Raw genomic sequence first — 19,977 nt, 5'->3', positions numbered from 1 at the left:
GTCAACCATTTGCCACAGTTGGTCGTCCGTACGAGGCTGGGGCAGAGTTTGCAAACGGCATCCAATGAGATCCCACACGTGTTCGATTGGTGAGAGATCCGGAGAGTACGCTGGCCACGGAAGCATCTGTACACCTCGTAGAGCCTGTTGGGAGATGCGAGCAGTGTGTGGGCGGGTATTATCCTGCTGAAACAGAGCATTGGGCAGCCCCTGAAGGTACGGGAGTGCCACCGGCCGCAGCACATGCTGCACGTAGCGGTGGGCATTTAACGTGCCTTGAATACGCACTAGAGGTGACGTGGAATCATACGCAATAGCGCCCCAAACCATGATGTCGCGTTGTCTAGCGGTAGGGCGCTCCACAGTTACTGCCGGATTTGACCTTTCTCCACGCCGACGCCACACTCGTCTGCGGTGACTATCACTGACAGAACAGAAGCGTGACTCATCGGAGAACACGACGTTCCGCCATTCCCTCATCCAAGTCGCTCTAGCCCGGCACCATGCCAGGCGTGCACGTCTATGCTGTGGAGTCAATGGTAGTCTTCTGAGCGGACGCCGGGAGTGCAGGCCTCCTTCAGCCAATCGACGGGAAATTGTTCTGGTCGATATTGGAACAGCCAGGGTGTCTTGCACATGCTGAAGAATGGCGGTTGACGTGGCGTGCGGGGCTGCCACCGCTTGGCGGCGGATGCGCCGATCCTCGCGTGTTGACGTCACTCGGGCTGCGCCTGGACCCCTCGCACGTGCCACATGTCCCTGCACCAACCATCTTCGCCACAGGCGCTGCACCGTGGACACATCCCTATGGGTATCGGCTGCGATTTGACGAAGCGACCAACCTGCCCTTCTCAGCCCGATCACCATACCCCTCGTAAAGTCGTCTGTCTGTTGGAAATGCCTCCGTTGACGGCGGCCTGGCATTCTTAGCTATACACGTGTCCTGTGACACACGACAACACGTTCTACAATGACTGTCGGCTGAGAAATCACGGTACGAAGTGGGCCATTCGCCAACGCCGTGTCCCATTTATCGTTCGCTACGTGCGCAGCACAGCGGCGCATTTCACATCATGAGCGTACCTCAGTGACGCCAGTCTACCCTGCAATTGGCATGAAGTTCTGACCACTCCTTCTTGGTGTTGCATTTGCTCTGTCAGTCAGTGTATTTTCAAGTAAATTTCAGAGGAGTGCAACTGTTCGCCTCCTAACATTTTTATTTTCGGCCAATAAATTTAAACTTTTCTTTTACACTAAGGCCGTGTATAATGGATACTTATTACTCCTGTTAAAGTTTACTACGATTATTCATTTTCAATTCAAATGGATATTAGACTTTTGAACGGATAAAACAGTGCCTACTGTTTGTTTTTTAAGAGTGAGGCTTGGAGAGGCTTGAATCTTGTAAATTTTGGAGAGCAGTCTCCTAGAAAGGAATTGTATGTGAAACAAAGACGCTTCTTTTTTAATGTAGTAGAGCTCAGTCTTCTTGAGTATTTATTGAAGGGAGCAACGGTGCACTTGTAAATTAGCAACTTGGGAGCTTCAAGCTCATTTTGTTAAATTGTTCTTCTAGGCTTTTCTAATATGCTTTCTCGACCTCACGAGCTAACCATTGTACTATTGTTATTTGTTATTGTTTAACAAAGTTTAAAATCTGAAAAGAAAAACCAAGGATAGAAATAAGATTTCGAATTTCAGAGTTTTAAATTAAAATTTGATATTTTCCGTATCCACCCATTCATGCCTCTGTAGACTACGGTATCTCCGTAGCAATAATAATAATAATAATAATAATAATAATAATAATAATAATAATAATAATAATAATAATAATAATTTGTTTTACAAAGAAAAAGTAAAAATTACAAAAGGCATACAAAATTGTCTGGAGCAGATACAACACAAAATCTATAACCCAACACGCAAAATTACGAGACTACAAAACAGTTGTCAAACCAGAAGCTCTTTATGCAGCAGAAACTCTTTAGAGGACGTTATAAAGGATAATATTACTGTGTCGAATAGCGATCTAAGGTTTTAATACTGAACAAGGAGAGTTTTCTAGAATAATTGTGAGATATTGTAGAACGCCTGTGTCACTGTGTTAATTTTGTTTTCCTAAGTTTCAGGTCTATGGACTCAAAAATGTATGAAGATTTTTCCAATAATGTAATGATGGAAGTGAATATGAAGGCTTAAATAATCCAATGTCCTAACAGGCCCGGGAGATGATGCCGAAGTGAGGGCCAAAACTATCGATCAATGGAGCGTAGGACTGAGAGAAGTATCACATAATCTTCACCGATAAGTACCAAGATTTCATTTTCTTTACCCTATTTCTTGTAGTTGCATAGCGGTAGAGTAGAGTTTTCTTTCATGATGAAGTGACATAAATTTTACACAACTTGAGTGACCTAATGCGATTGTCACTAATGCCCAATTACTTGTGATTACGGTTAAGTCTGATGTTATAACGTCGAGATCATCTGTCATACGCAAGATTTAACTTGTAAATGCGTGTCTTTCCGTGAGTTACCAGGAATTTTCTTCACGTTTTACGGTGAATGTAAGAAGGCGTTGTCTTCACTTATGAATCATACTAGTATCGCACAAAGACTTTGTTAGGTGATGTAATTTAATACTTGTTTGTAGAGGGTCTTCTTGCGTGATGATACCATGTACGTTCGTTGTGTAGTCGCGAATGTTTCGTGATATTAGTGTTGCGTTGATTGTGATACATTGGTGATGATGATAAAATTTCTTCGGATATATGCTTGTGAATTTTCTTGGGTAAGTAAAGTGTGAATTTGTATGGTGTGTTTGAATATGGTGAATAATAAGAATAGGGTCGTCGATAAAATGTTTTATGATGAATTAATGCTGTTATGGTAAAGGAGTTCGTTGAGATATAGACATAACGAGTGTGGTAAATAATTCTTCGAGATTTCAATGAACTTACGGTTAAGAAATGGACTTAAGCGTTCGTCATACAAATTAGGAACCCAGAATAGGCAAGCAGTTGTGTTGTCATTATTTTCTACTGTGTAATATGTCTGAAGGTCAGGAGTAGAGATTGATGTATGGTCATCAAAACACTGTTTTCGCGATATGGTGCGGTTCAGATACCATTAATTTTGAAAGAATGGTCACTAACAAGAAGTCTTCAACATTTAATAAGCGTAGTACGTGTATAGTAAAAGGTCATACCAATCAAATTATTGTCACCTGGTAGTAGGTTGTATTCTTGCGTAGTTGCTTATAGTATGTTTCTTGTAGATAGTGTGCTTTCAAGATTTTCTTTCAGGAGGACAGTGCCGGTGGAAGCAGATGCTGTTAACCATTTTTTAGATCATTGATTATTTGTATCAGCTAGATATTATATTTTTTTTAGGTAGCTGATGCGGATTCCTGGGATATGTTGTTGTTGATTGAATTATGTCATTATGAGATCCAATTACTACGTATTTTACATTGTGTGATCGCACTTTATAAATAATTGGTCACCATTAGGGAATTCAAGTTGGTTAGCAATTAGATTATTTATGAGATAACGGGTGAAGTGTAGGACATCGAAGATGAAATCTTGGATAATTTCTGATAAAAGCAAGTGAATTGAATTTAATGTTAAAATCTTATTCCATTCTTTTATTCATGGTGGATGGACGATTAATGTCAATTAACAATGAATTGCCTTTAGCAAGTTCCGTATTCGTTTCCATCAAGTTTATTTCTTTCAATTCAATTAGGAGTTTGATAACGATGGGTCATAAATATTAGCCAACAGAGACTTCGTTTCGTATTTTAGCTATTATCCAATCATTCCATGATGTATTTATTATTGTATCAATTTAAATTTGATTTCATTGAATTGAAAAGAAATCCTTCCAAGAAACTAACATTCATCTTCTTATTTAAACGAGATACATTTAGCCTTGCGTAGTCTAGTGGAATATTATTATTATTATGATCATAAGTATCTTGCGTCAAATGTTAGTCGAACTGCATAAACATTTGTTGAACGTCCATGCCCTAAGTGGAGACTTATGCATCTGGCCGAGGCCTATTACGACATCCACGAACCTTCAATATCCCCGGGCAATGGACGGGTGCACACCACTGTTGCTGTTCGCACTTCACTCAATTCTGTTGAGATAGAACTGTGCGGTGAAATAAAGTATTTGGTCAAACGCTAGATCAGAGGTGCTCACGCTGGGCATTCCGTCCCCGCGGGTGCCCAGCACTGCAAGTGGGCGGACTGGCAGGCGATGAGCGCAGCGTATGCTATTCAACCACAACACAGACCGTGAATGACAGGCGAAGTTAGCCCTTTACCTCTCGATCACTGCTGCGAAACCTCAGTTTGATGGACGCAGAAAATAATGAAAGAAAGAGGGAAGAAATCCACGTCATTTTCAGTTTACGTTATAAGAAAAATGATTATGTTTTTGACCGGATACAATAAATAGTCAGGCCTACAATCTCAAATATTTGTAAAATGTAGCCTACGTAGGTAATGACCGAGCTCGATAGCTGTAGTCGCTTAAGTGCGGCCAGTACCAGTATTCGGGAGATAGTGGGTTCGAACCCCACTGTCGGCAGCCCTGAAAATGGTTTTCCGTAGTTTCCCATTTTCACAACAGGCAAATGCTGGGGATGTACCTTAATTAAGGCCACGGCCGCTTCCTTCCCACTCCTAGGCCTTTCCTGTCCCATCGTCGCCATAAGACCTATCTGTGTCGGTGCGACGTAAAACAACTACCAAAAAAATGTATGTAATGAATTACAATTTTCACTACCTTATTTTAAGAGGTGATTTAGAAAGATTTTTAATATAATACGGAGTTAAGATGAATAAGCCGTTGCTTGTGGTTGTTTGGGTTTAAATTATTTGATAAACTGATGATGATGATGATGATGATGATGATGATGATGATGATAATGCTTGATGTTTAAAGAGGCCTAACATCGAGGTCATCGGCCACTAATGGTACGAAATGAGACGAAATGGAATGACAAATTAATAGTCCAAAATTCTCCACTGACTAGAATTCAAAACGTGAGGACGAAGAATGAATGGATGCACATGAATTTAAAACAATCAGTGGATGCGACCCGCAATGCCTTACATTCCCAGAAACTGACGTAAAACAATAGGATTACTGACCAAGGGACTGCTGCTAGAGTATTACACTGAATCGATAATGCTTGCAGTCTAAAGGGAGTCAAAAATCCAAGTTATCGGCCCCTCATAACGGTAATTATCGCTAGGAAAGTAGAAGTATGGTGTCTGTCATGTTGCGGTACGAATCAAAATTAGCAGAGACTCGCGGTATTCCACACATTATGGTACTACTCACAGGTTATGAAATGCGACATATTATACAGACCTATGGTTTTTCTCACTTCGCGGCGTCATTTACAGGCAACGCAAACCTATGGTGTTCATCACATAAGAGTACTAACCACAGCGACCTTCCCCTATCCCGTGGTGTTCCTCATATAGTAGGTACTAATCATATGCAAGACAGAACCATGGTAGCTATCATCCCATGGTCCTGCTCATATGGTGGTACTAATCACAGGTACTGCAAAAGCCGACCGCACGGTGCTCTTGTGTGCTACTAATCACAAACCTATTCGGTACCTAATATAGTGGTACTAAGCGCAAGTAAAAGCGACCCATGATATTCTCCGCGTGGTGGTACTAATCACATGTAGTTACATGGTTCCAAGACAATCATCCCTTGGTCGCCCCTTTTAGTCGCCTCTTGCGACAGGCAGGGGATACCATGGATGAATTCTTCGTCTGCCACCCCCACCCACAGGGGGGGGGTGTTTGGTCCGCGAGAGGTATTTTATTTCCCTCAAGTCCGCCGGCAAGCCGGTTAGGACCCCACTATCCGCCATTTGGGACGCGCCACGTGGGAGTATCACCTCTCCCCCTGCTACGCCTGCGTAGCAGGTTCGTGGATCTGATAAACTAACCAACAATCCACTTGGATACTCGGCCGTCCGCTAGATATCCTCTTCCTCATAGATGGGGTGGATAAATCAGCACACGAATTTTTCGCATTTTCTGCTTTCACTTTCTGCAGTGATTGGAGCGGAATGTCAAGACAATCGTTGGCACACAGGATATCGGTATTCACGTAGCTTTTCTCCCACTAGCTTGAAAAAGCAAATTGCATTTACAATCATACGTACTTCACCTTCCGTAAAATATGACCTCCGAGGCATTCTTAACTCTTCTTTAACTGAGCAATACAGCCTGTAATAATTAAAGCCCAGATCAATGCAAATAACAGCACAAATAAGTCTAGAAATACCATGATTCACTTGCTTGTCATCTTTTAGTGAAACGGAGCTCACACAACGTGGTTTGGCCGCTTACTGGACAAACCTTTGCTCAAGCTGCTTGACACGCCTGAGTGCACACAGCTCGCTCCCTTTCAAATAAAAATCGGTGTAAAGTACAGAAATCACTGTACTTTTTCGGTATACAACGATTTGAAACAAAAAACTTCAGACCATTCTGATGAACTCAATCTCGATTTCAGAAGACCACCCAGTATCAAACGGACAGCCTTTTACTAAACAATAACAACTTGCTTGACAAAGTGTGTAAAGTAATTAAATTTCAGAAATATATTTATAATGGTGCATTCCATAATCCTTCTAAATTTTATGGTAATCGGACTGTGCGTTTCCATGTAATGATACTAAAAATTTGTTGTTTGCAAAAAAACGGGAAAGAAAATAGGTACGTTTTGCATTCCGCCTAATATACAAGAAACATAATAACAATATGCAAATCCCACCAAAGGACGCAGAATAAAACAAGATTTACGATGGTGTGATTATACATTTGGTTGGTGGACTGGTTTACATTTTATTGGCGTTTAAACTCGAACGCACGTACTTTCTGTGCCGACAGTAGTAACATGGTTGTGAGGGGAGTTGAATAATTTCCTATTATTGGCTGGCGTCTTTTTCAGTGCACTGTATTTGATTGTAGATAATATTAACTAACTTATTTTTCAAATAGACAACATGCTGCAACACTTCAGCACATAAGGAACGGCCGCCCGTAATACATACATATTTAGTATTGGAAAGGAACAAACAAGTGCCAAATCAAGTCGTTCCTTCAATTGTTTAACGTCGCACTAACACTTCGAAACTTTTTCGGCTATGGACGGATGGGAAAGGGCTGGGATTGAGAAGGTAGCGGCCGTGGCCTTAATGAAAGTATAGCCCAAGCATTTTCCTGGAGTGAAAATGGGTAACCACGGAAAACCATCTTCAGGGCTGCCGACACTATCTTCCGAATGCAAGCTCACCGCTGCACGACCCTACCGTCATGGTCAACTCGCTCGGTAAATCAAGTCATATTTGCAGAGATAGGAACATGAAAAGGAAAACACAATAGGCGGGCATATAAAATTCGGCAATGTTCACATTAATAAGTATTGCTATTACTATCCTTCGTCGAGTTTTGCAAGACATTTGGGTTGAAGGAGGAACTGATTTCAGACATTGTTCTGTCAGTAATAAGGAGATCATATAGTAACTTCAAGAACGACGTATACGGCCTCAAAGAAATATCATTTGGCCTCAAATTACTGTATATACAGTTTGTTCCAGGAGCAATGCTCAATATTCACGCATATAACAGGACCGATAGTTTGAAGCGAAAAGCTTCAGATGGCCATATGCCCTATTCCGAATGGTTCGCGAGAAAGAATACATTTAATGCACACTTGTTTTTGGGTTAATGGCGCGCGAGTGTCTTACCCACTCAACCTCTTTGACGTTTTCAAATGTGTACAAGTTTTCCGCATGTCATATTCGTGGGACATTGATACGTGCAGAAAGTCACCGTGTTCTGGTAGTAGGACTACGCTGCACAATTTCGATACCACCTTACCAATACAAAGTCTACCTGGTAGCATGTCTGTTATGGAAACAGACCGATACTCGTGTAGTATCACTTCCCACTCCTCCCTGTCATCTCTTTCTCCTTAAAACATGTCGAAGGCAATGTAGATTAGTGTCGATTACCACGCGGGGGGAGCGATTTTTGTGCCACCCCCCCCCCCAAAAAAAATCAAGAAAAACCGAGAGGTCAGTGAGTGCTTTAGTAGATAGTTAGTCTTGTCTTGATATGCAGTGAGGACTTGTTCAATCAACCAATCACTACTGATCTGCATTTAGAGCAGTCGCCCAGGTAGCAGATTTCCTATCTGTTGTTTTCCTAGACTTTTCTTAAATGATAGCAAAGAAATTGGAACTTTATTGAACATCTCTCTCGGTGAGTTTTTCCAACCCCTAACTCCCCTTCCTATAAACGGATATTTTTCCCAATTTGTCCTCTTGAATTCGAACTTTATATTCATCTGTTCTTGTCGCAATCGACTGAGTGATGGTGAAGTGAATGATCACTCCGAGGACTCGTTGATATCTGTATTTGTCAGAATCGAAGGTAAATTTCTTCAGTGTGTTTCCCTTAATAGTGTTGCAGTGTTGTGTACAACTGTGTATCATTTTGTAGTCGTTACGCTGAGTGGGAATTGTGTGTTGTAAAGAATAGACTCAGTGACAATAAAGTGGTTTTACAATCAAGAAGTGGACATATCTTGTGTGATATTTATTTACACAAATAAAATAGCATTGAGAACGATAAATTGGTGACGATAAATTGGACTCGAAAATGAAGATCAACCAGATGACCGTGGCGAATTTACACAAAGCGCTGGCATCCCGAAATTAGCCTACGGCGGGAAGCAAAGTGGACTTGCAAAAGAGGCTGCGCCAGAGTCTATTGGACAACGAGGAGGACCCAGACAGTTTCGACTTTGATGACACCTCGGAGGAAGAAGCTAACGACCGAATAACAGCGACGTTCGAACAATTAACTTACTTGCTTCAAGCCCAGTTTGGAAAACTCAAGAAAAAATCGAGGCCCAGTTGGCCCAGTCCGAAGTGATGCTCGCGGTTTTGGAGTCCGTAGTTGGAGGTCCAGCGGAAGAAGCGAGTGCCCTGCCTTAAGGAACGATGGCAGGGAGACACGAGTGAAACATAGAAGCAGTGATGGGGGTTCCGGTGTCGTGAAGGTGCAATCCCACGGGACGACACATTCATATCCTGGGGAACATGCCGGACCCAGTTCGAGACCGGATCGACGTCAGAAGAGGGAGCTGAATACTCGATCGCCGGACTGCGTGGGTATGAGGTGGAAGTATGACACAGCCCCCAGGTATGTTCGAGCTGCGAGGAGTTTATGGGAGAATTCAACGTACGCGGCAGTGTCCAGGAAAAAGAGCCGACTACCGAGTTAAGCAGCAGGAGACGACACGCACACTCAGCCCTCGTACCAATTAACCAATTATGGTTACCCAAATTCCCTACCCTGCAGGGAATCGGACCCGGAACCCCAGTGACTAAAGGCCAGTGGAGCCGGATTTCTACTCCCCTAAACCCATGTTTTCCTTAGTAAGAACAAAAACATAAAAATAAGATTTTTCGATTTATTATTTTGAAAACAAAACACGTGGTATATTAAATGTTAACATAAGTGTGAGGTTAATTTGCTCAAGTATGAACAACAAGTACCACAAGTGCAACGGGCTGGCACTGCTAATGTTGTCGTCAGTACAGATCATCAGGCGGTAGGGCACTAGGTATGTTTTGACGTCATAGGGCATTGCGTTGTGGCTGCCTGATCTGGATCATATTTAACATTAATATATCGATTAATCTACCTGCATCCACAATAGTTTCGTAAACTTTCTCCAGCAAGATTCGGGCAGTGGGGTCCATGTAGTTCACTTCTTTGCTTTGTAGTTTGAAGAAATCTGAATCGAATTTATCAGCATTTTTTAATTTCCCCTCGCGGGCGGGCAAGTCTCTCGATTCTGTAACAGAAACAAAACAATATAAAAATCCCTTGTTAAATTTAACCAGTTTAGACATTATGAAGATATTGGCTAAGGAAAACCAACGGACCACAAAGTGAAAGACTTACAAGGCCCGGGTTCAACAGAGAACAAAAGTTGATCATGCGAAGTCGAATATGAAAGATGATAATGAGGAGTTTGGCACAACAAGATGGAAGCAATGCTAAACTCATCTAGGGGACCCGTGATGCCCAACCCACACTCTGAAGTTCAGAGTCACTGTGCGGTGGGGGTGAGTGTTTTGATATGTTGGTGGTGGTGATGATTATTGGTTTAAAGGGAAGTACAACTGGGCACCCATCCTTTTAATAGTAATGTTGTGGAGTGGTGATTCTTATTCTCTTAAGAAGAAGCACAACTGGGCAAACACCCATTCACCTCTAGTACAGAAATATACTTATCAAAAATTCCTTTGAGGTCATTTTTAATATTTATTGAGCATTTTCATGTGCAAGGTAATAACTAATTTAAGTCATAGCAATTTCTGTATACACTTTAATGAACAGATTAATTAGTATAATACTGGACAAAAACCTATGTTTTACATTGTTCACAACCCAACTCAACTAAGCCGGCCCTGCGTAGGAGTAGCATGCCGGAGGCTCCTGGTTTGATTCCCGGCCAGGTCAATGAATTTTACCTGGATCTGAGGACTGGTATGACATCCACTCAGCTACTCTGCACATAAATAATGTATATGGACTCATGTTGAAATAGTATTACTGTCATTATTAATCTGCTATTTCATGTTTAGTTTCTATTCTGTATTAGAATTTTGAAATGTGTAAAACGTGTGACGTATGCTGCAAGAGTTTATATATTTGGCCTCCATCAAGTAAATTTTGGATTACTTAAAACTGTATTAAATTTCATCATCAAAATTTGTGGGACATCCTGTCCCGCACGTGTCGACTTTTCTGGGACTTGCACAAGAGGTAAACTTCTAGAAGTTTTCAAGGAAAAGGCAAACAGCGTCTAATAAATAAATTTAATTTGATTGGAAGAAACAAATCGAAAGGTAACTCCTGTGCAGTCATTGTTACACCATACAGCGTGGGCTTCCTTCGGGAAGCACATCGCAGAGTGTCGGAATTCGGTCTTCGGCATCATGTAGAACGGGCGTGTTGTCCGGGAGTTCGGTGAACCATAGGAGCTCTGGCTTCTCTTGGGGTAAGCAAATCTTAAATTTCCTAATGTAACTATATTTTATTTTATTTCATGTTTTAATTTGTCACAGGAGTGTACCCGTCAATGTATTCTACCATTTGTGATGTTGTAAAGTGGTTTTACATCCATCTTCATGTTGCTGCGAGGCAAGCTTTTTATAACATTTTTGTAACTTAAATTAATTTTTCATTAAGCTTGACCTCAGTACATCTGCTTTTTTGGATTTTTTTCTTTCGACCTGTTCTTTTAGTGAAAGTTGTCGCTTCACATTTAAAGTAAGATTCAAGACTGCAACTTCAGAGTTTGTTTTTTCTATGTTTTGGTTTTATGTTAACGGTAGTGTTCATTATTTCCTTTTTAGATGTTTTTGTAATAAGTGAGTATTTACTATACGTAGATTTTAACTAAATTATTCTTGGTTCGAGGTTTCGGCAACAAAAGTTTTCCGATCCACAACCTCGTAGGGTTCCTTCCGTTGTTCACATCCTGCCGTTAGTTTCCGTGTATTTTACCTTGTTTCATTTTTATTTTATGATATGCTTTTAACGATTCTAAATTGTATTTCATGTCCAAATCGTTACTGCTACATTGGTAGCAGAGCGTGGTTTTTGTGAAGCGAAGCTTCGAAAAGGGTAATTTAGTTAATGTTTAATTCGTTTTAAAAGATGTAATTACCGTGTGTTCGTTCTAAACCCTTGTTTATTTGTGTTTTTCATTATGGTTGATGGCCCTCAATGTCCACATCCCGAGGGAGTCACCTATTTTCTCTGTATAAGGCATCTGAATGTGTTTTGGCGTTCTGTCCGTGATGTGGAATCTGTGTTTTGCTGTTTTCAACCTGCAATTACCTGAACGTTTGAGGTAATGGCAAGTCACTGTTCATAACATTTTATTTCAGTCTGTTGTCAATTTATATTAAAATGTTCTGCCTGTGATAGCTGTCTGCTAACCGAGTGAATATTCTAAAACCTATATCATCACATACTAGCATGCCTCCCTAGTATGCTTCTATAGTGACACCTAGGCTATCTACGACAGCTGTTGGCAGAACTGTGGCAGATCAAACAAGCCTTCGTGCTGAACACCCAACATTCACATATCATGTGGTTATTAATTTAAAGTTTTCTCGATCCGTGTGTTTCGATTGTAGTGCTTACGTGATCACGTGTTGCTTTAGGCTATGTCATTAAATCGTGCTTATTCCTGTACTTCCTCGTGTGATTTCACGCTTATCTTTTGAACAACTGATGTGCGTATTTGTTGAGGACAGCTGAGTTTTTGACCTACTTCAAATTAGTGCACACACCTTGCATGTTAATATTAACACGAGTCGTATTTTTCTTGTTCGTCTTCCAGCTTACGTAATTTTTAATTTGATTGTCCTACTTGTTGTCATGTACCTGTTAGTAAGTTTTCATCATGGAGTTTTACTGGAATCTTCAAAAATCTATTTTGATAAATTTAGAGAAACAAATTGTAGGTTAATCTTCGTAATAATTTCGACGATTTTTTCGAATGTTTATTATTATTTGCAAATTTGGTGTTTCGGCAAATTAATTTGCGAATTTCAAATTTCGTTTCTACTCTCCTGCTGCGTAGGTATACTTCATTTGTCATTATTGTTCATACCGGTATGTGTTCATTTAGCATTTTCTCTAATGTCGCGTTTTGGCTCAGTGTTATGTCTAAATTTCTGGTCATCAACCTTGTAACAATACATGTGTTGTATTGTGTTTCGGTCTTCTACTGTACTTGGTTCGATTCTGAGTAAGTATGGGATTACTTAGGGCGTTCTTAATCAGTTCCTAAGTTGTTAAACCAGATAGGAGATTAAGGGGTCTCTTAATATGTCCGAAAATTTTCCTAGATCATCTGCTGAGCTTTTCAATCGTGCCATTTTCCATTTCTTTGTCGTTTATTTTTATTTCATCACGTGGATTCCTATATTTGGTAGTAATGGTTTCTATGAGGACTTGGATAGTCTCATAGGGTGAAACAATGCTCACCATATTATTAGACCAGGTAAGGCTGAGGCCATAATGGCAATTTTGCCAGGTTATGGTTGTGCAACTGTGCTCATAACATGTATTTGAAGTCTAGCGTTCATCTAATATGAGATTCTTTTGCAACCGTTTTCCTTGGTATTAGATGGTCAGACGTAAGTTGTTGTCCATTTATTATTGTGAACGATGTGCTAGGAGGGTTTTCTTTACAAGTTTGGTTTCTTTATAATTACTCTGAGCTGTTTATTTCATTTACATCCTAGGTCATTAAGATGTGTTCATAGTTACTCTAAATACATAGTAAAAATTTTGTGGTAAATTTGCAGGTGTTACGGTTCAGTGAAAGATCTTTAATTAATAATCCTTAATTACTCTGACTTTATTTTAATTTTCACGGTTCTTGTTTTCATTTCATCAGTTTTGATCGCTGTGTCTTCTAATTTAATTTACTCAGTTTGCTAGATAATGGGGTCTTGTGGGTTGAGTAAAAACTTTCAAGTCAGTTCCGAACCTCGTCATACCTGTCCATCCATATTTTTGTATATATGTAAATATGATGATGTCATTTGTATTTGTGCTTTGGGAAGGCAAGTGAATTGAGACTTAGTACTTAAGGTGCTGATGATTTATTGCCACAATACTGGACCTAAGGTAGTCTCATGTAGTGTAATGAAGTCGAGTAGCACTGAAGGTTATGTTTAGCATTTTTTCTGTTGGTACTCTTGACTCGGGCTCACCTCACTGGAGTGTTTGTGTGAGTTTATTGTGTCCTTGGATTGTTGTTCGTTGGAGGACAGATAGGCATGGTGATCATGGTGTGTCATGCTGTGATCTGATATTTCCTGGTATGAAGGTGTTACTTGTTCATTTTTATTTTCTGTATCAGTGAGTCAGATTTTGGTATGTGCACTCTTGTGCCATTTTTATTTTCATCTGGATACAACTCTTGACTGTTAATTTAATGTGATCTTCTGTTCAGTATTCAGGCTTAAGTTGCATTTTCTTGTTTGGTGTTGTAACACGTGTTCCGTAATGTGACTTTTATCAGTACTAAATTGTTTACGTTATGTACATGATGACATGACGAAATGGATAGTAACAGGCGAGTTGGCCGTGCGGTTAGGGGCGCGCAGCTGTGAGCTTGCATCCTGGAGATGGTGGGTTCGAACCCCACTACCGGCAGCCCTGAATATGGTTTTCCCTATCCCATCATTACCGTAAGACCTATCTGTGTCGATGCGACGTAAATCAACTAGCAAAACGTGGATTGTGACACATTAACCTCCATTCTGTGACTATGGTCCTTCGAAGGGTCATGCGAGCAATGTTGCAAGCTAATGTAATAAAGTGTAATTATCACCCTAGCTCGGATTCGCTGGCAACCTTTAAAATTTAACCTCCCATTTGTTGTCCTTTCTGGTAATTAAGGATGCACCTAAGGTTGGTAAATTCAAGTTATTTTTTAATTTCTACTACAGTTGTAAGCTTTTATGTGTGTAGTATTTCAGTTGGTAATGAAGGTCTAGTTTGTGTAATTGATTTGCATGGAGGATATTTTCTCTTTTGTGTTGACCTGTCATACCTGCTGTGCTCAAATTGTTTGAAAGTAAACTGTATTTGAGAGTACTTTTGTGAAACGCAATGTATTTGTACAACATCCCCATTGACATATGTTTCTTGGTAAATTAATTCCTTTTTTAAATTTCAGAATATGTAGAGTTTGCTGTTGTTTTCTTTAAAATGTAGGTTCATTTGAATTATAATATGGGTCAACGGGTAAACTCTTGAATTTTATTTCCAAAAATTCGGTTCGTTTTCTTTCCTAAATTTTGCTTACCCCATAGATTGGTCAACTCCTCAGTGAGAGAAGGGCGTGGTTAGCTCCGTAGAGCTAGACGTCAATGAATTTTGAAAACTAGTTACTTTAAATTAAATTTTAAGTTTTTAAGAACACTACATTTAGAAAGAATTACCAAGTGACCTCTCTTCAAATCTCATTCATAACGTTGTTTTCTAGCCTTCGAAACTTGTTTGGTGCTGTTCTTGTGTGGAGACTTTCTTCTGCTGGTTGTGTGTTATGTTACAGCTTGCTGCATTTACGCCATACTGGGCGATGCATTACTGTCTCATTTTCCAGACAGTTCACTAGATGGGTGAGCTGGTCTGAAGGTTGCCAGATTGCCATGGTTAGACAGTAAGGCGGTACTAGGTGGTATTGACATTCCGGTCAGTGTCAACGGTCCTACATCATTGTCAGCGAAACCAGAAGTCAAGATGGAATACTTCGATGCATAATGGACGTTCCTGTTGAGAACGGCTCAGGATGTCAGTGTTGTGTCGTGTGCTTCTTCCTCCCCACAATATAAAGTTTTTATTGAGCCCTGGCTCAATTTTAAGTGGGAGAGGATGTGACGTGTGCTGGAAGAGTTTGTATATTTGGCCTTCTTCAAATAAATTTTGGATTACTTAAAATTGTATTAAATGTTATCATAAAAATTTGTGGGACATCCTTCGGGAAGCGTATCGCAGTGTCGGAATTCGGTCTTCGGCATCATGTAGAACGGACGTGTTGTCCGGGAATTCGGTGCTCCATGAGAGCTCTGGCTTCTCTTGGAGTACGTTAATCTTAAATTTCCTAATGTAACTTAATTTTACTTTCTTTCATGTTTTAATTTGTCACAGGAGTTTACCCGTCGATGTTTTTCTACCATTTGTGATGGTGTAAAGTGGTTTTACATCCATCTTCACGTTATTACGAGGCAAGCCTTTTATAACTTTTTGTAACTTAAATTAGATTTTCATTTTGATTTCAGTACATCTGCTTCTTTTGGAGTTATTTTCCTTCGACCTGCTTTTTTTTAGTGAAAGTGGTCGCTTCACATTTAAAGTGTTTTGTATGAGGACTAATATCGGTAAGATTTAAGACTGCAACTTCAGAGTTTGTTTTTCTATTTTGGTTTTATGTTAACGGTAGTGTTCATTATTTCCTTTTTAGATGTTTTTGTAATAAACAAGTATTTACTATAAGTAGATATTAACTAAATTTACCTTGGTTCGATATTTCGGCTATAAAAGTTCTTCAATCCTCAACCTTGTAGGGTTCCTCCCGCTGTCCACATCCTGCCGCTAGTTTCCGTGTATTTTACCTTGTTTAATTTTGATTTTATGATATGGTTTTAACAATTCTAAATTTGAATTTATGACCAAATTGTCACTGCTACAAAATGTAACATGATCTGTACTACCGCTTGGCGTGAGCTTTTAGCTGATTAAGAAAGAGGAATTTATGTACCTTGGAGGCATAAGACACTATGTCCAAGTTTTGTCCAATTCAATTTTTCGATAAGTTTAACCTCTGTGTTACGTTCTTTCGAGTGGTATACAACACTATGTCCAGAGTCGTATAATAACAAATATTTCCCTCGATAAAATAATACTATTCTCATGTTGTTCAGTGGCATGCAACATTATGTGGACATGTATTATTATAGATCTGCATTTATATGAGCACTATCAGGAGATAAACAGCCATTTCTCATTTCCCAAGCGATGCTCTTGTAAGTTAGGTAGGAAAGCATACGAACTGCATTTTTCAGAACACCGTTTTTACATTGAGTTCAGGAAGGTTGATATGAATAATGCTACGATGACTTAATAATAGCACTGCGATATGTACCTCCAATTTGTCTTGTATTTTATAAAAACTTGAGACGTAACCATTCTAATAGGAACTAGGCGATGATAATGATAATGATGATGATGATGATGATGATGATTATGATGGTGATTAAAATGTTCATAATGGACTGTTGCGTAGTTTACCGGTACATAGTGAGAAGGATCAAATTTGGTAGTGATAGGAACTTTCACTAACACTAGTTTTTTCCAAAATAATACGTAAATGTTTAGTTATGTTCAGATATTGGTGTTGAGGCGCTGGCCTTCTGACCGCAACTTGGCAAGTTCGACCCTGGCTTAGTCCGGTGGTATTTGAAGGTACCGGTACTCAAATACGTCAGCCTCGTGTCGGTATATTTACTGGAAAGTAATTTCCTAAAAATCCTAAATTCCGGCACCTCGGCGTCTTCGAAAACCGTAAACGTAGTTAGTGGGACGTAAAGCCAATATTATTGTATTTCTTTCTTCGTTATGCCCATTCAAAGAGCGCGTTTGAACTTGTTCGTTGGCCTGATGGTTTTCACCTTTTTATCCCGCAAAATCTCTTCATGAATGCACTGTGTTGCATCTTGCGTTCTGTGGACCACTTCCTACCGGTTTCTCCACGAATTTGTGCTTGGTTACTATTGTACTAAAGGCTCCACGATCTTCTATGATGTCTTCCGTAACATTTATTTCTTGAAGGTTCACCTTAGTTTCTTCTAGCCAGTTTATTGTGACCTTTTTTGAGTTGATTCTTCTAAAAAATCTTTTGCTGCGTCTGTCACTATCCACTCTGTAGATATGGCTACAGAATTTCAGGCGTCTCTTGCATACGGGATCAGTGAACCTGTCAGGTAAGGAGTAGAGGTCCACTGTTCTCTTAATCCACATTCCATTTTCTCTCGTGGGACCCTAAATATTCCGGAGAATTTTCCTTTGTTACTTTTCAATTTCTATAATTTTAGAGTGACCTCAAAGGGATATGGTTTCGGAGCCGTACAATGCTTCCGGGAAAACAACTGTCTTGTAATGTCGTAATTTGGCATTACGCGATATGACTCTCTTGTTGCATTAATTCCACGTTACTCTGTACGCCTTATGGAGTTTAGTGGCTCTTTATACTGTATGTTGGCCCTACTCTCTAATCCCGATGGTATTATTATTTCTCCATGGTATTTGAAGGACACCTGTGAAATTGTGCCGTTTTCAATCGCTAGCGGAGTATTTTTGCTATGATCATGTAAATGGTTATTATTATTATTATTATTATTATTATTATTATTATTATTATTATTATTATTATTATTATTATTATTATTATTATTATTATTGGACATGAAAGGACGCATGAACTTCGCAGCTACAAAATAGCTCAAGAAAGCGGGTTTATATTGTGAAGGCACTCACCGAAACGAGCTTGTATGGTTATTTTAAGCCCCATTGCATGGTAGATGTGTTTGTTTACAACTGGAACGACAGAATATTGAGTGAAATATTGAAAAGTTTGCGGTGAAATAATCCTGTTGTGAGCAGCCATCTTGCCAAAGATCAAAATCACGTAGAAGGTACACTGCGGTAGATTAGACGATCGCTTTATAGTGTAAGCGCTCCCAGCCGCCTACTCACAACTTCATCTCCTTGACTCTAGACACAGCCAGCTAGACTCTCACATTGGCATGATGGCAGAAGCAGACATTCTGTGTGATACAGTGGAGCTCCCTGGTGTATCAAGGGAAAGTATTCACAATGGCCGAAATGGTAGGAGTATTGACCTAAATCTGATTGATGATATCAGTCGGCAGATAATGGATAATCAATACAAAGAAGAGGTGCATCTTGAGACAGCAAGATCACTGTTAAAGAACATAATGGCTATTCCTCTCAAAAATCTCAAAACGGAAATAAAGAATGGCCTCATGAAGCTGGAAGAAGCTTTAGAGGCTGGAGCAGCATGCAGGATGTCGTGGAAGAAATCTGCAGAAGAACAAAAGCAGAGACCAATTACCATGCAGAATAAGGAATTGTCCAACACATCACTAGTGACAAATGACTCGGAGGAGGAAGATCAAGGAAAATGGGAGACGGTTCTGTCAAAGAAGAAGAGAAAGAAGAAGAGCGAGGATAGGAAGCACGAAGATATTCCAACGAAACAGGCCAGTAATGATCCTGAAACTACAGTGCTTAGTGAAAGTGGGAAACGACCTCAATCTAAATCTAGGAGTCGTACAGAAGCCGTAATTATCAAACCGATGAACGGTAAGACTTTCGCTGATGTTTTGAAGGATATCAGGAACAGGGTGAAGCCGGAAGACAGTGGAGCAGGCATTCGATCCATCCGTAAAACAAGAGCTGGAGCTGTCCTTATTAAATTCAACAAAACAACTAAGATTGAAAATAGGGAGGTATTCAGTAATTCTCTGAGAGATGCCCTCGGACGTGATGGCGATGTAAAGGCGTTAATCCCCCGAACTACACTGGAGATTCGAGACATGGATGGCGTCACTACAGCCGCAGACGTGGAGGAAGCTGTAAGACGAGATTCCGGAAATCCCCATGGAGAACTTAAAATATCGGTCTCGAAACCAAACAGCTGGGGACAGAAACTTGCCATCTTCGAAACCAAAGACGAGGACGCTCAGAAATTACTGGAAGCAGGAAGAATTAAGATAGGATGGCTATACTGCAGAGTAAGAGCTAGATCCATGTTACCTCGCTGCTTCCGATGCCTATTATATGGTCATCTGGCAAAAAATTGCACAGGCCCCGACAGAAGTAAGCTCTGTTTTAAGTGTGGAGAATCTGGCCACAAGGCAGTAGACTGTAAAAAGAACAATCCACGATGTATGCTTTGTACAGACAAGGGTGTCAATGAAGCTAAACGAAATCATATTCCTGGATCGGGAGCATGTGCAATATTTCGTGAAGCTCCGGAGAAGGCAAAAAATCACAGTAAATGATGCGAATACTTCAAGCAAACATGCACAGGAGTCAAACAGCTAACGATCTTATGACACAGCTGATTTACGAGATGGAAGTAGACATCGTTATTATTAGCGAACCATATCAAGAGAGGGACCATCCAGGGTGGTTTGTGGATAACCTCGGAACAGCTGCAATTTGGATACCAGATCTAGGAAAAGTCCCAGTAACACAGCATGGATGCGATGACGGTTTTGTTTGGGTACAGA

The 19,977-nt window shown here is 40.2% G+C and overlaps 1 protein-coding gene across 1 annotated transcript in view; it reads right to left on the bottom strand.

Annotated features, from left to right (window-relative positions):
* Nucleotides 1-19,977, bottom strand: part of LOC136883498 (fatty acid synthase) — a 703,772-nt gene that overhangs the window by 628,159 nt on the left and 55,636 nt on the right. Inside the window, exon 3 of the mRNA XM_067155848.2 lies at nt 9,765-9,917. Within this exon, the coding sequence (XP_067011949.2) occupies nt 9,765-9,917 (153 nt within the window). The remainder of the gene's footprint in view (nt 1-9,764; nt 9,918-19,977) is intronic.

Source organism: Anabrus simplex, chromosome 11, assembly GCF_040414725.1.
Source record: "Anabrus simplex isolate iqAnaSimp1 chromosome 11, ASM4041472v1, whole genome shotgun sequence".
In the NCBI taxonomy this organism is placed as follows: domain Eukaryota; kingdom Metazoa; phylum Arthropoda; class Insecta; order Orthoptera; family Tettigoniidae; genus Anabrus; species Anabrus simplex.
The sequence above is the reverse complement of the archived record's forward strand: the minus strand, read 5'-3'. Positions and strand labels throughout refer to the sequence as shown.